This window comes from Phaethon aethereus (genome assembly GCF_964289735.1).
Source record: "Phaethon aethereus genome assembly, chromosome: 6".
NCBI lineage: Eukaryota > Metazoa > Chordata > Aves > Phaethontiformes > Phaethontidae > Phaethon > Phaethon aethereus.
In genome coordinates, this window is record NC_138580.1 from 23,304,673 (window position 1) to 23,317,641 (window position 12,969).

At 36.6% G+C, this 12,969-nt stretch overlaps 1 protein-coding gene across 8 annotated transcripts in view; it reads left to right on the forward strand.

Moving 5' to 3' along the window:
• DYNC1I2 (dynein cytoplasmic 1 intermediate chain 2) overlaps nucleotides 1–12,969 on the forward strand; it is a gene marked incomplete at its 3' end in the record, with an annotated part of 28,341 nt that overhangs the window by 13,904 nt on the left and 1,468 nt on the right. For 6 of the 8 annotated variants that reach the window (XM_082001132.1, XM_082001131.1, XM_082001133.1 and 3 more), the window contains 9 exons: nucleotides 6,888–6,983; nucleotides 7,246–7,408; nucleotides 7,502–7,601; nucleotides 8,145–8,270; nucleotides 9,219–9,365; nucleotides 9,696–9,809; nucleotides 10,191–10,324; nucleotides 11,346–11,490; nucleotides 12,345–12,485. In XM_082001132.1, coding sequence (XP_081857258.1) covers nucleotides 6,888–6,983; nucleotides 7,246–7,408; nucleotides 7,502–7,601; nucleotides 8,145–8,270; nucleotides 9,219–9,365; nucleotides 9,696–9,809; nucleotides 10,191–10,324; nucleotides 11,346–11,490; nucleotides 12,345–12,485 — 1,166 coding nt within the window. The remainder of the gene's footprint in view (nucleotides 1–6,887; nucleotides 6,984–7,245; nucleotides 7,409–7,501; nucleotides 7,602–8,144; nucleotides 8,271–9,218; nucleotides 9,366–9,695; nucleotides 9,810–10,190; nucleotides 10,325–11,345; nucleotides 11,491–12,344; nucleotides 12,486–12,969) is intronic. The other 2 variants (XM_082001135.1, XM_082001138.1) reach the window with 1 other exon arrangement.

The following is a 12,969-nucleotide window of genomic DNA, read 5'->3' on the forward strand; positions in this document are numbered from 1 at the left end:
CTTAGTGGATAGGCTGTACTGGGCTTTAACTGTAGTGGAGCTGGAAATACGGGTCATCTGTATTTCTGTGTTTACCAGAAAGCTCTCTCAGTACACATGTTGTCTCCTGATCCATTCCACCTTAAAAATAATACTTTTTTCTTGAGGGCAATCATCATTATTTTGTGTATGTGTAATTCACAAAAGTCACTTACAGATGCTTTTTCATCATTTCAGTGTCAAGGATCTTTTTAAGGTCTGTCTTAAGACTGCCTAAATACATTCATAATTAAGCTCTGTGTTCCAAATTTATGATAACATCTGAAATAGGACATGAGTTTAAAAAAAAAAAACAAACAAAAAAAACCAAAAACCCCATACTGCCTTCAAAAAAGAGAGTGGCAATTTTTGATTACGGGAAGAAAATTTTGAAGTCTTTAAAACAATTTACAAGAGCAATATGCTGAATTTTGAGAGTGCAATTGGATAAATTAAAATTAGATACATTCCATCTCATTGATTCTTGGTTCTTCTCACAGTCTGAGGGTTTGTGTGGGGTTTTTTTTTTATTATTTTAGTGAGTATACTGTATAAACTAAAGATAATCTTACAAAGTACCCTTGAAAGTTGAGCTTGCAACTGAATTTACGCATACAAGTAATCTTCACTAGCTCCTTTGTACAGCAAAAAGTTGCATCTCAGTTAGGTTAGCTCCAGTGTTCACACTTTCTTATAAAAAGTGGACTGGACCTTTCTTAATTATCATATCTTGAGGTTTTAAAATGCTGTCAGAGCTGTGCTTTTGACCAAAGGAAAATAGAAGCAGTTTTATTAGATCTGCTATGGAATCATTCTGCAAGTTTAGGTCCACTTGTGCTGTAGGTTGAATTGTGCTAACAACTGGGGGGACGGGGGGGTGCAACAAAAAGAAGGGAGGTAGATTAAGTTATGTGCTCATGCATCTGAAAAGTGCAGTCATGTTGCACAATCCTAGACAATATTAAAATATGAAGTAACTGCCCCAACTACTGTCTTGCAGATATGAGGCTTCTCAGCTGCAGCTGTTTTCAGCCAGTGATCCTCTCCATTTGTAATGCAAGAATGACAAGTTTGCATGCAGCCCAAGGTGCTAGAGCTAGAATGTGACCTCAGTGCTAGTAGCACTATAGCCTCTTTATGCTAAGACAAGAAGTATCACTGCTGGAATTATGACTTTTCCACATTTTTCACCTCCATCCCTTTGAAGTGTTGCATCCAAAATAGTAGATAGCTTTGTCTTTCTCTTCTCAGCTCTTAATTTTGAAACATGACAGCTTGCTTAGGAGATGGAGGCATTTAGTGTGCTAACAGTTCTCACAACTTCCATTATTTTATTGCAGTAATAATATCTTGATTTATTATGACCTTGAAGTATTTGAAAAACTGCCTGGTTTAGGAAGATTGATTCTTTTTTATAAAACTGTAAAACAATCTGTCCTAGAAATCAGTTTCACTCTGCAATTAGAGATGGAGTCATCTTCAGAGCACGAAGTGTTTTGCCACAGGAAGTCATTCACTATATTCTGAACAGTATGGCATATTAAATTTCCCTGTTAATTGAACTTAAACAAGTTTCACAGTCCTTATAGGAAGATGTCCACATCCAAAGTAGACTTAGAAAGTAAATCTGTAATACTTGTTTTATGGGCTTTTCATATGATGGGTGCAACCCACAGCTGCTCTTTCCTCAAGGTCCTGTGTACACAAGTAAGTGACTAAGGATGTAGAAGAAGAGAAGCACATTAAGAAATGGTGTCAGGGTGGTGGTTGGTGCTCTCAAACCTCTTGCTTTGATGAAAATATTGACACGTCTGTCCTCAGTACTTCTTTCTGCCCCCCGTTCCCCCCTTGTGTTTTTTCTCCAGAATTTTCAATAGCCTTAGTCTTCTAACCCTGCTGTTTCTGGAGCAGCTGTATTATGTAAAATAAATGAAATTAAGTAATTAAATGGTTCATTGTTCTGAGGACTATAGCAGAGAAAATACAACTTTTTCCCTTGTTCTCTTGGTGTGGCCTGTTCCTGTTTTTTGGGGTTGTTGTCATTCTGTGATACAGTAATGCTAGCTATCTTTTTTTGTTTATGGACCAAATAAATCTATTTTGGCTTGAAGTTTTGTGCCATACTTGGTGCTGTTCTCCCTTTTTCATAAACTAATAAGCCTATGCATCTAGGTCTCTATGCCGTTACTGCACTTTAATAACTCTTGTCACCATCATAACATGAACATCCTGTGTTTAGGCTGCTCCATTCCCCAGCATTCTTGCTCTGACATCCCCTTTTCTACTATCTAAATCCATTTCTCATTTCCCACGGTGCTGTGTATAACACTGCTGCCTGCTTCCCTCATTGTCCAATGTTGGTGGACATGGTTTTTTAGTTAGTGTGGTCAGCTGGTTATTTAGCCTCTATTTTTGGCTTGCTCTATCAGGCAGCAAATTTTCAGATGTACTCACTGAAAATACATTTGAAATTGTGTTCCCTTCACACACTCACTTCTTTCTAGCAGGTGGCAAAAGCAGTTTCAGCAACAGAGATGCAATTCACATGTGAACTCTGGTATATGGCTCCATATTAGCCACCAGCAGAGTACTGTAATCATTGGTGCTAAATTTTTTTTTCCTTATCTGTACTTCCAGCTACACTGCTCTCTGCTCTACTGTTTGATCTCTTCCTTTGTGATTTGTTAACATATTGTTCAAATTTGCATGGAAAGAAATTGGTCACTAGTATGCCCAATAAATATGTGTTAGGAGTCCTTGAAGTAGTTAATCCAAAGATAGACATAGGGGAATATGATTCTGCTCAGCTGTCATAATCAAGGCTTTCTTGGGCTAACAGGGTACTTCTTATTTAGTGCTACTGTACAATATTGTGCATGTGCCATCACAACTAACTGCAGATAGTATTATTGCATTAGCTCCACTCTTTGAGGAATTACTGCCTGGCAGTCTCCAAGAGACAGAATGTAAATATGAAGCGTTTTTGTCCTTTTAATTCTCACTTAAGCAGAGTAACAACGATTTGGTGTATGGGATTGGCTTCTTTGATGCTTTTACAGTGAATATAGCATTTTTACATTTTAATATTTTAAAGAGAAATAATGGACCCTTATTATTAATGTATTATTCTGTACATGCCTTAAATGTACAATGAAATATAGATGGGGAAACTTGATATGAAGACATTCAGCTTAACAAAAGCCACTCATTTCACAGATGATTTAACTTTGATTAACCTACTCTGCAGCAACAGATTACTCAGTGGGAACTTCTATAGAGGTATTGCTATGTGCAGCCTAATTTACAGCACTGCTTTTCTTGTTGTCTTGCCAAAATAAATCACAATTTTTATGTTAACTCAAAAATTCAGTGGTTCATTAAACCTGTTTTTAGCCTTCACTGACAAGAAATTTGTCACTATTAAAGTAGCTGCTATTTTTATGCAGTCTTTACTGCTCTGTTTGTAACCTTAGATTCCCTGTTCACCTGTCAGAAATAACATGGAGTTAATCCCTTAGCATATTATAATGAATATTCATCAGTATGTTGATGTGACAGAGTCCCATTTCCTGTCTTCGTGGCCCTACAACTTCTCTAAGTCTTAGCAGACTTTTTTAAAATGTGAAATTGTATTTGGTATACTGACAATTGAAGTGGCATAAAATGCCGGTAGGTACAATCAATAATGAATAAGATGACGTTAGATAGTGCCTTTTAAGGTTTCCAAATTCATGTAGCTGACTTGAAATAAAAGCAGTACACCACTGTATCGTGGGTTCTTGACTTACTAGATGTGGAACTTTTTCAGCAATAGTATGTCCAATCTTTCAATGTTGGGTAATATATTGTTATGCCAATTCCTTCCGAATACCAGCACCTGTGGTATTATTAAATATAATATAGACTTTATTAAATATACAAAATATATATATTAAATATATCTATATATTAAATAAAATCGAGAGACAGGTAAAGTAATGTAAAAAAAAATTTCGTATTTCTTTTGTTGTCCAGCAGCTTCATGCTGCCTGTTTTGATTGTCAACTTCTGGTTTGGATAATGAGGTCAAGAACTTGTACATATGGGGTTTTTTTGGTTTGTGTTGTGGGGTTTTTGTGGGGTTTTTTTTTTTCTCCAGACACCTTAATGAGAAAGTTTGCATATGACCTTTCTTTAGAGAGAAGTTTTTAGATTTATGTAGTTACAGATAAATCACAGTGAGATGACATGTTCAATTTCAAGTCTGATACTTTGAGAATATTAAAATAAGTGCTGTATCCTGCATTTAAATGTAGTAATATCAGCTGGCTGTATGCAGTGAAAGTACTATGAAGGAATTTAGATCTCTGTATAATATATGCCATTTATGTTTCAAACATTAAAAGGCAGGAGCAATCAACTATATGATCTTTTGAATAAAATATGTAGATTAGAAGGTCACTTAGCACTAAGGGGTTGACCGTCTGCATTTGACAGGAATTTGACTCCTGTCGCTGAAAATGGTACTTGGAATCAGTGTAGTATGACTAATGGGGGGTTGGGCTGAAATTTCTAATTTGGGACTTTCAAAGCTAGAATAATGTATCCAGGGTGACCCAAAACCAAATTTCTGAATTTGAAGGCATCATTTAAATCTGCAAGACTGATTGGCAGGGCAAACGAGGGGGATTTTTATCCAAGAGGCTGTAATGTGACTATATGGTCCTGTATTTGTTGTTCTCAAAATCATGTGTGTTAACTCATATTACATTTTTTAATTAATCACTGTTCACACACACCTATAGTGATTTGACATTAAGAATTAGATTCTTTAGAATTGCTACAAGTTATACAGTTTTCAGCTTACTAGTCTGCTGTAACATGTGAATCCATCTAAAAAGGAGCAGTGTCTTTCTGTTTCTCTGCGTGATTATTTTGCCCAAAAAAGCTTTCATTTTTTTTAAGTAGCACAAAAGCTGTAATTGGCATGCTTTGTAAGGAAGTGTCAATGTGCAAGAGAGTGGAGATCACTAAGAATTCTTTTACGCGTTCTTTCCCCTTTGCACCACCGCCTCCTCAGCAGGGTCACTGAGATCACTAGCTTTTCTTGAAATGGCCATTTTCACTGGCAGGTGCATTATACCCTGTATTTTCAGATTGTTTTTCCATTCTGAATGTTTGGCAGGTTGATTGCTCTGGCTGCATTGACGGAGAAAGGGCTGACAAATGCGGTTGGGCTGGCTGAAAAGACAGTGATTACTGTTTTCCTTTGTGGCTGATTGAGGCCCTTGAAAGGAAAGATTTTAACCTTCACCATTTGGTTCAAAAGTATGAGCATATATTGAAATCATTCATGCCATTTATCGTAGTTCTGTAAACTTGTCAGAACGTAAAAATCGCTCAATTTCGAGTAATGTAGGATTGGCATACGTCATTATCATTTTGATTAAGTTGGAGTTTGTATTATTGTGTGCATTATACAGTGTCATTTAAAGCTTTCTTTCCTGCAGGTACAGTTATATTTATATTGCCTATACTATGGAGTTAGAAGGATTTTCAAACCTCTTTAAACCTATCACTATGTGTGTGGTTTGCCAGCTGGTATGGCCTACAAGCTGTATTTTGTTTGCAGGGTAAAGGCTTGTCTGTAGACCTCCTGGAGTGCTGGTAATTGCACAGGCTTGCCATTGGGGAAAGACATGATTGGAAGCAGTCAGGCAGAAAAATGTTGTGCCATCCCATTGCCACCTCATAGCAGAGAGACAATCCTAGCAGTACCATCTGGTTGTTGCTACCTAGTCAGCTGGCCTGGCTGCTGGGACCGTGGCTTGGCAGCTGGTTCCCATCCCTTGACCACCCTTTCCCCCACCCTTTTTTGTTATGTGTGTGCATGTGGATTTTTTTTTTTTTTTTACTTTTGTTGTTGTTGTTGTTGTTGTTGTTAGATAACTTTGAACATGGGTCAGGGAGATGGCTGCAACAAACAAGCCTAGCCCCTGTTGAATACTGTCTCCTTACTTGTGATGAGGCATGCAGCAGACTCCTGCTGCCATTCCCTTATAAACAGATGACATAGCTGTTTAACCAATAAAAATAGTCTTTTCAGAAGCTTAATATAGAAAGTGGATGAAGAAAGCCCAGGAAATGCATATTCCACAACACTAAGTAATTTATAGTTATTTTCTGGTTTACAGTATTCAAAGAATAAAATGTAGAAATGCAGAAAGTGCTGTAAACCTTGTCAGTATTCCCAAACATTAACATTTTATGTTATTCATTACAATTAGGGAAAACATTTTGCTGTAAAGTTCTCATTGCCAAACATGATACAGATGATGAGACTTGCATTTAGAATGACAGAAAAAAATGTAATCTCCCTGCTATTATCTTTAGTAAAATTTGCCTCTCAGAATAGCAACCTGAAAGCTAATGTAAGCCATCTTCATGCCATGTGAAGACCCATTAGACTCTGATGGTTTCAGATCACAAGAAAGCAGCTGCTCTGTAGGCTATTTTAGACATTTGTTTTTTCTTTACTCTGCAGCATTAACGTGTCAGTATGTTACGCAGAACAGGCATCCACCACACGGTTTTGTATGGAATCATGAATGCTTGTAAGAGAGATTTCCACTTTGGATTCTTTACAATTTCTTATGTGTCTTATTTCAGTTTATACAACTACATAATTTAGTGCAACTAAAATTGAGGTGTAGACAGTGTTGCAATGATTTTTTGGTTTGAGATAATGTTATCCTGGGGACTACATTTTACAAATATAACCATTTTAAGCTAAGTTACACCATTTTACATCAGCTTATTTGAGATTCATATGGAATGTTATTGTTCCTCTTTAAAAGCACTGACAGTCTCACTGTAATGTTTCTCCTTAGATGAGGAAGATGAAGATGATGTGGTTGCACCAAAACCGTTAGTTGAACCTGAGGAAGAAAAAACATTAAAAAAAGAGGAGGAGGAAGAAGGTACAGGTCACCTAAAGACATCCTGAGTGTGCTGTAAAGAAAGGCATCAATAAGCTCTTAACTTCTTTTCTTCCCATTAAGTTGAAATTAATGTGATTCACATTTTAAGAAGCAGCTAGCAAAATATAAAATGTAAAAATGTATTTAAAATCTACAGCTGTTAGGAAACAAATTTTCCAATGTCATGGTAAATACTCTGCTCTTCTTTCTTGGAATGCATTGGTGAAAGTATGTGGTCCAGAGGAATGTATGTATACTTCTTTTCCAGCTGCACCTCATGAACTTACAGAAGAGGAAAAACAACAGATTCTGCATTCTGAAGAATTTTTAAGTTTCTTTGACCACTCCACGAGGATTGTTGAAAGAGCCCTTTCTGAGCAAATCAACATTTTCTTTGACTACAGTGGAAGAGACTTAGAAGACAAAGAAGGGTAACGTGAATGCTGACTAGTTTACTGTGGATATGCAATATTTGTAACTGAAAAAGTGATCTAAGCTTAATATCTGCTAATTGCCTTTTATAGAGAGATTCAAGCAGGAGCAAAACTGTCCTTAAATAGGCAGTTTTTTGACGAACGTTGGTCAAAGCATCGTGTTGTCAGTTGTTTGGACTGGTCATCTCAGGTAAAAAATGATGCCTACATTAAGCAGTTATCTTTGTAAATGCTTCTACTGCTCTGCACTTGACCTATAAGTACACTTGATACAGTCTGTAGTATTTGTACACGCGTTCCTTACATGCTCCATAGTTTGCAAAAAGTAAACAGCTGTTATCTTTTGTGAAAAGTAGAAAAAAGTTTGTATTATGAAGAAAGTCTTCGGCAAATTTGCTTCTGGTTTATGGACTACTTTGTAGAGGTAACTCTTAGCTTCACGAAAGAAAGCCCACTTACAAAAGTACTGGGTTTTGCATTTAAAAGCGAGTTATAATGAAAGACAGAACAAGACTCTAATGTGTATGTTAATGCTGTTTTATGAGCTAAATTTGAAACAATTACAGTTTTAACTGAAAATTCCTCATTTATATGTAATGTAAGGTGACCTTTGTATCTTGGTGTTTGGGTTTTTTTAAACCCTATTTGGCAAAAATAAACAAAGATTCTAGGATTGTCTGGACCGTTAGCTAGTCACCTTGCTTACTTCGAGTCTTTTTCACTCACTTTACAGTACCCAGAATTACTTGTAGCCTCTTACAACAACAATGAGGATGCACCTCATGAGCCTGATGGGGTGGCCCTTGTATGGAATATGAAGTACAAGAAAACTACCCCAGAGTATGTCTTTCACTGCCAGGTATGATCTGTCTCGGGAGGCCAAAGATTTTATGTTGATGAACTTGGACAAGTACTTTCCTTATGCTGGCCAACATAATGATTTCATTGGGCTGGCATTCACTTGAACCATATGTATTTGCAAACAGATGCTGATAGGTAGAGATTTCAGTTTAGAAACATTATTCTGTTTCAGAATTTCTGGCATAATTCAGAATTCAGTGATGTTTGAGAACTCATTTTCTTATTTTAACTTATTTTAAAACCCTAAAAACTTGGATAATGGTTGAACCGCAAAGATTTGTATGTAAGGGGGTTGAGTGGTGATTGTATACTCCTAGAGCTTAGCTTACTCAATAAAATGAAGATGGCCTGAGGAGATGGAGCAAGGATGAAAACGAGAAACACATGCATCACGAAAAAGGCAGATGGAGGTTTTCTAGTAGTTTTCTGAAAGATAAAAACATGCAAATCTCTTCCATTATGCCAAGACTGAGATAGCCACTTTAGTTTCAAAATGCCATAATTCTGAAAAATTACATAGTTGAATCAAAATTTAATCTCTTGTTGTCAGATTACGGTCAAAGCCCAGATTGCAACACTAACTTTATTGTATCAAAATGGATTTGTTTGTTCTCTAAGAAAATGACCACAGAATGTGACAAAACATTATTAAAATCTTGAGCGTTACAGGGCCTTCCCTTGCTCACAAACTATGCTAGGAGGAATATAAATGTACACATATGAAAGAAAGGAGGAGGAAAACTTCATTTTGTGAATACAAATTAAAGTTAAAAGACTGTTGGGGGTTCACAAAGCATTTGTGCATCCTTAAGTAATTGAACAGCGAAGTAACTATGAAATAAATCTAGGTAAAGAACTTACTCGGATATTTGGTCCCATTTTCTTTAGTTTTAGACATAGTGTCATTGAATGATAATTTTTTTGTGTTTTTCTTTTTTCCTTTCAGTCAGCAGTGATGTCAGCTACATTTGCAAAATTTCATCCCAATCTGGTGGTTGGTGGCACATACTCAGGCCAAATAGTGCTATGGGATAATCGCAGCAATAAGAGAACCCCAGTGCAGAGGACTCCACTTTCGGCTGCTGCTCACACGGTAGGGGGTGAAATATCTTCAAGGACTGTTCCCTGTTGAGATTTATTTAACCTCTAGGAAACTCTGTCCAGTGCACTTGATTGATAATGCTTAAATGTTTATGTCCAAATTTTGCCAATGCTATCACTGAGGAACTGAGCTATTCATAAAAATCAAAGTGTCAGAAAAACAAGTATCAGTTTTATAGGGGAGTATTCTTTGTACTGTAGTGTAATCAATCTTTTATGCTTTGTTAAATGGTGAAGTTGTATATTTTACTGTATATTAATTACACCAGAATTGGTTATTACTTGGAAATTCCTTTTTCTGATAGTATTTTACATTTCCTAGCACCCAGTATACTGTGTAAATGTCGTTGGGACCCAGAATGCTCATAATTTGATTAGTATCTCAACTGATGGGAAAATATGCTCTTGGAGTCTGGACATGCTTTCCCAGCCACAGGTAAGATGACTTCAAATATACATAGTATCTATTCCAGATGAATATATTGTAAAAACTTAATGAATCTAAAAAAGCATTAATAAACATTTTCCCAACATGCAGATTCATACTTAAGGTAGCTTGATAAGTATTTGATAAAATATTTCCCCACTCATGGAATCAAATATTGTCTGTTGATCCTTTTGTATGTTTTTGTTGCACTTGTGTTAGTGGTGAACACAATTTTAACAAGAAGTAACTTTCTTATTCCTGCCCAATTCTGTACAAGTGAAATAAAAAAAAAAACCCCAACCCAGAACCCACACTATAGAAAAATCTAAATTACTTTGGAGATATTAATATTTCTTTTTTTTAAGTAAGTTGCTGATATTTTGACTACAGGATAGCATGGAGCTCGTTCACAAACAGTCCAAGGCTGTGGCTGTTACATGCATGTCCTTCCCTATTGGAGATGTCAACAACTTTGTTGTTGGCAGTGAAGAAGGTTCAGTGTACACTGCATGCCGTCATGGCAGGTAAAGAGAAACTTGAATTATTCAAAGGAAATAAGAATAGTGAAAGGATGAGTCCCTGCATGCTTTACGCTTCTAAAATTATTTATAGCTTATATACATATGTTTACTCCTTTGTCTTGAAGGAGTTCAAAATAGCTGTGTATGAATTCCGGTGCGTACTTTTTCCTCAGTAAGAGCTTCATTAGAAACAGAAGTTGGAATATTGAACTGGTACTACGCTGCCTTCAGTGACCAGGAGTTGTTTCTGTTGATGAGGGCAGCGTAGGTCACTGCAGCTTTATTAATTTGAATTGTAGCAGAACATTCCAAACTTCATATCAGTTCTATAGATAATTGTACAGTAAGATCACGCAGAAATCTTAAATTTGCTATCTTTTCTCCTGCTGTTCAATCTATTTTGAAATTGTCTGACAGTATCTTATCAATTGCTTTCTTAAATATAATTGAGTGTGCAGGTTTCATCTCAAACACACATCACCCTTGCTGCACAGCCTTTTGGTTCCAAAATACCCAAAATTGTATCACTTTTGTGTAACGTCCTTCCCATCTCTTTCCCCCTTCTTTTTCATTGCTTCTGATAGGAGACTATTAGGGATATATTGTTACTGTTTTATGTCTGAACTCTGTGTATAAGGTACATGCAACTTCCCTTAAGTCAGCGGGAGTTTTATTCTCATTCCTGAGGACTGTGTTTTGTTCTTTGCATGAGTGGGAGTTTTAGCTATTGCTTGGAGAGCAATGTAGTTAAATGTGTGGACTGGTACCTGCTGAATGACTCTCTTCTCCCTGTGTTATATTTTGGCACTTAAGGTTAGCAGAAAATAGATGTTGAAGTTAAGATCCGTATTCAAGCCTGGTCTTCTGTGATCCTGTTGTGATGAAGCCTTTTGCATTGGGGCAACATCCATACAAAGCAGCAAAATCTCCTTGTGGCTATATTTAAATTGCATTTCAGGGCTGTCTCTGTCTGCAGACGTATGGTTTCCAGATAAATTAACCTTGGTTATATATTCTAAAACAGCAAAGCTGGAATCAGTGAGATGTTTGAAGGACACCAGGGACCAATCACGGGTATCAACTGCCATGCAGCAGTTGGACCTGTAGACTTCTCACATCTTTTTGTCACCTCTTCTTTTGACTGGACAGTAAAGCTTTGGACAACTAAGGTAACTTAAATAGATAGTTCAGTGATTTTCTTCGTAGTCCTTGACACAAGGTGGTGCTATAACGTAAGCTACTTAAGAAACTTCAGCAAATTGAAGTCAAATCATGTGAAGCTCTCTAGGTTCCTACCAGCAGTCCTACAAAAAGGAGACAGCTGATGAACAAAACTATAGTTATCAACATAAAGCTTTGCTTTCAGGTTGCACATCATTTGTATACTCCTGATCCATTCTGTTCATCCTTTTGCCCTTTGTTATCAACAATGATTACAATGTAATCAAATGTAAATCATAGTGTAAAATCAGTTACTATCATATTATGCATAAGGCAAATGTTTTGCTACAATTTTGTGGATGACTAAAGGACAGCATCAAAACTGATGTCGGTTAAACTCCCTGAGGCTCACAGTTGACATTTGTGTCACTCCCATTGCCAGAACTACCTCTTTCTCTGTTCGTTTGACACCCTGAGGAATGAAAAGCAGAGGAAGCAGAGTTAGAATCTCCCAGTAACAGTCTAAAGTGCTGTCACTGAATTATCATTGGCTTGATTTACAAGATTCTTAATGCATTAAATTTACAATCTCTTACAATATTGGCTTGCTACTGATTGTTTTATAGTAGTAGCCAGCAAAAAGGCTGCATGCTTTGGAAAGCATGCCTTTCATAATAGCATTAATTTTAGGCTGCTTTTTTGCAGAGGCACTTTTTTTTTTTAAAGTAAGTCAAAACATGAATCACTTTTTAGTTATTGCTGAAAATGCTGTTGAGAAGTTCTGTATTTTGCTTTACCCGTTAGCTTTACAATTTTGAAGTGTAGAGTTTGGGTATTGCATTGTTATGTTTGCTTTTTTCAGAATAACAAACCTCTCTACTCCTTTGAAGACAACTCAGATTATGTTTATGATGTGATGTGGTCTCCAACTCACCCTGCCTTGTTTGCCTGTGTGGATGGGATGGGCAGGCTTGACCTGTGGAATCTCAACAATGATACTGAGGTGAGGCAGTCAGGTTAATAGTCAGATGTAGCTGGGAAAGTGTTTGTACACTTCAAAGAAAATGTCAAGAGTTTGCCATAGGGTTTTGGGGTTTTTGGGTTTTTTTGTTTCTTAAATATTCTGTAGTTCTAGTAGTTTCTGCATAATATATATCATTTTTTGATTATGGGGTTGTAACTCAAATGACTCCTTGTAATGAGTAACAGTGGTAATTAAATTGTTTTACCCGTAACAAGAGTGCAAAACATCTGTTGGTGTAACACTGATCCGTGTTGTTAAAGTGATTATAGACCTCCCCCAATACAGCCTTGGTAGCCTATAGCTTAACAAAATGAACAAACCTGTTACCCACACACCACCGTTGTTCCTATTGCCATAGTAATACTGCCGTGAAATCTTAATTTGTTTCTAAAACTTAGAGAATTGAATGTTTGGGTTTTCTGGTGTGAGTTATAAACTTGATTATAGTACAGACCTTTTCTGA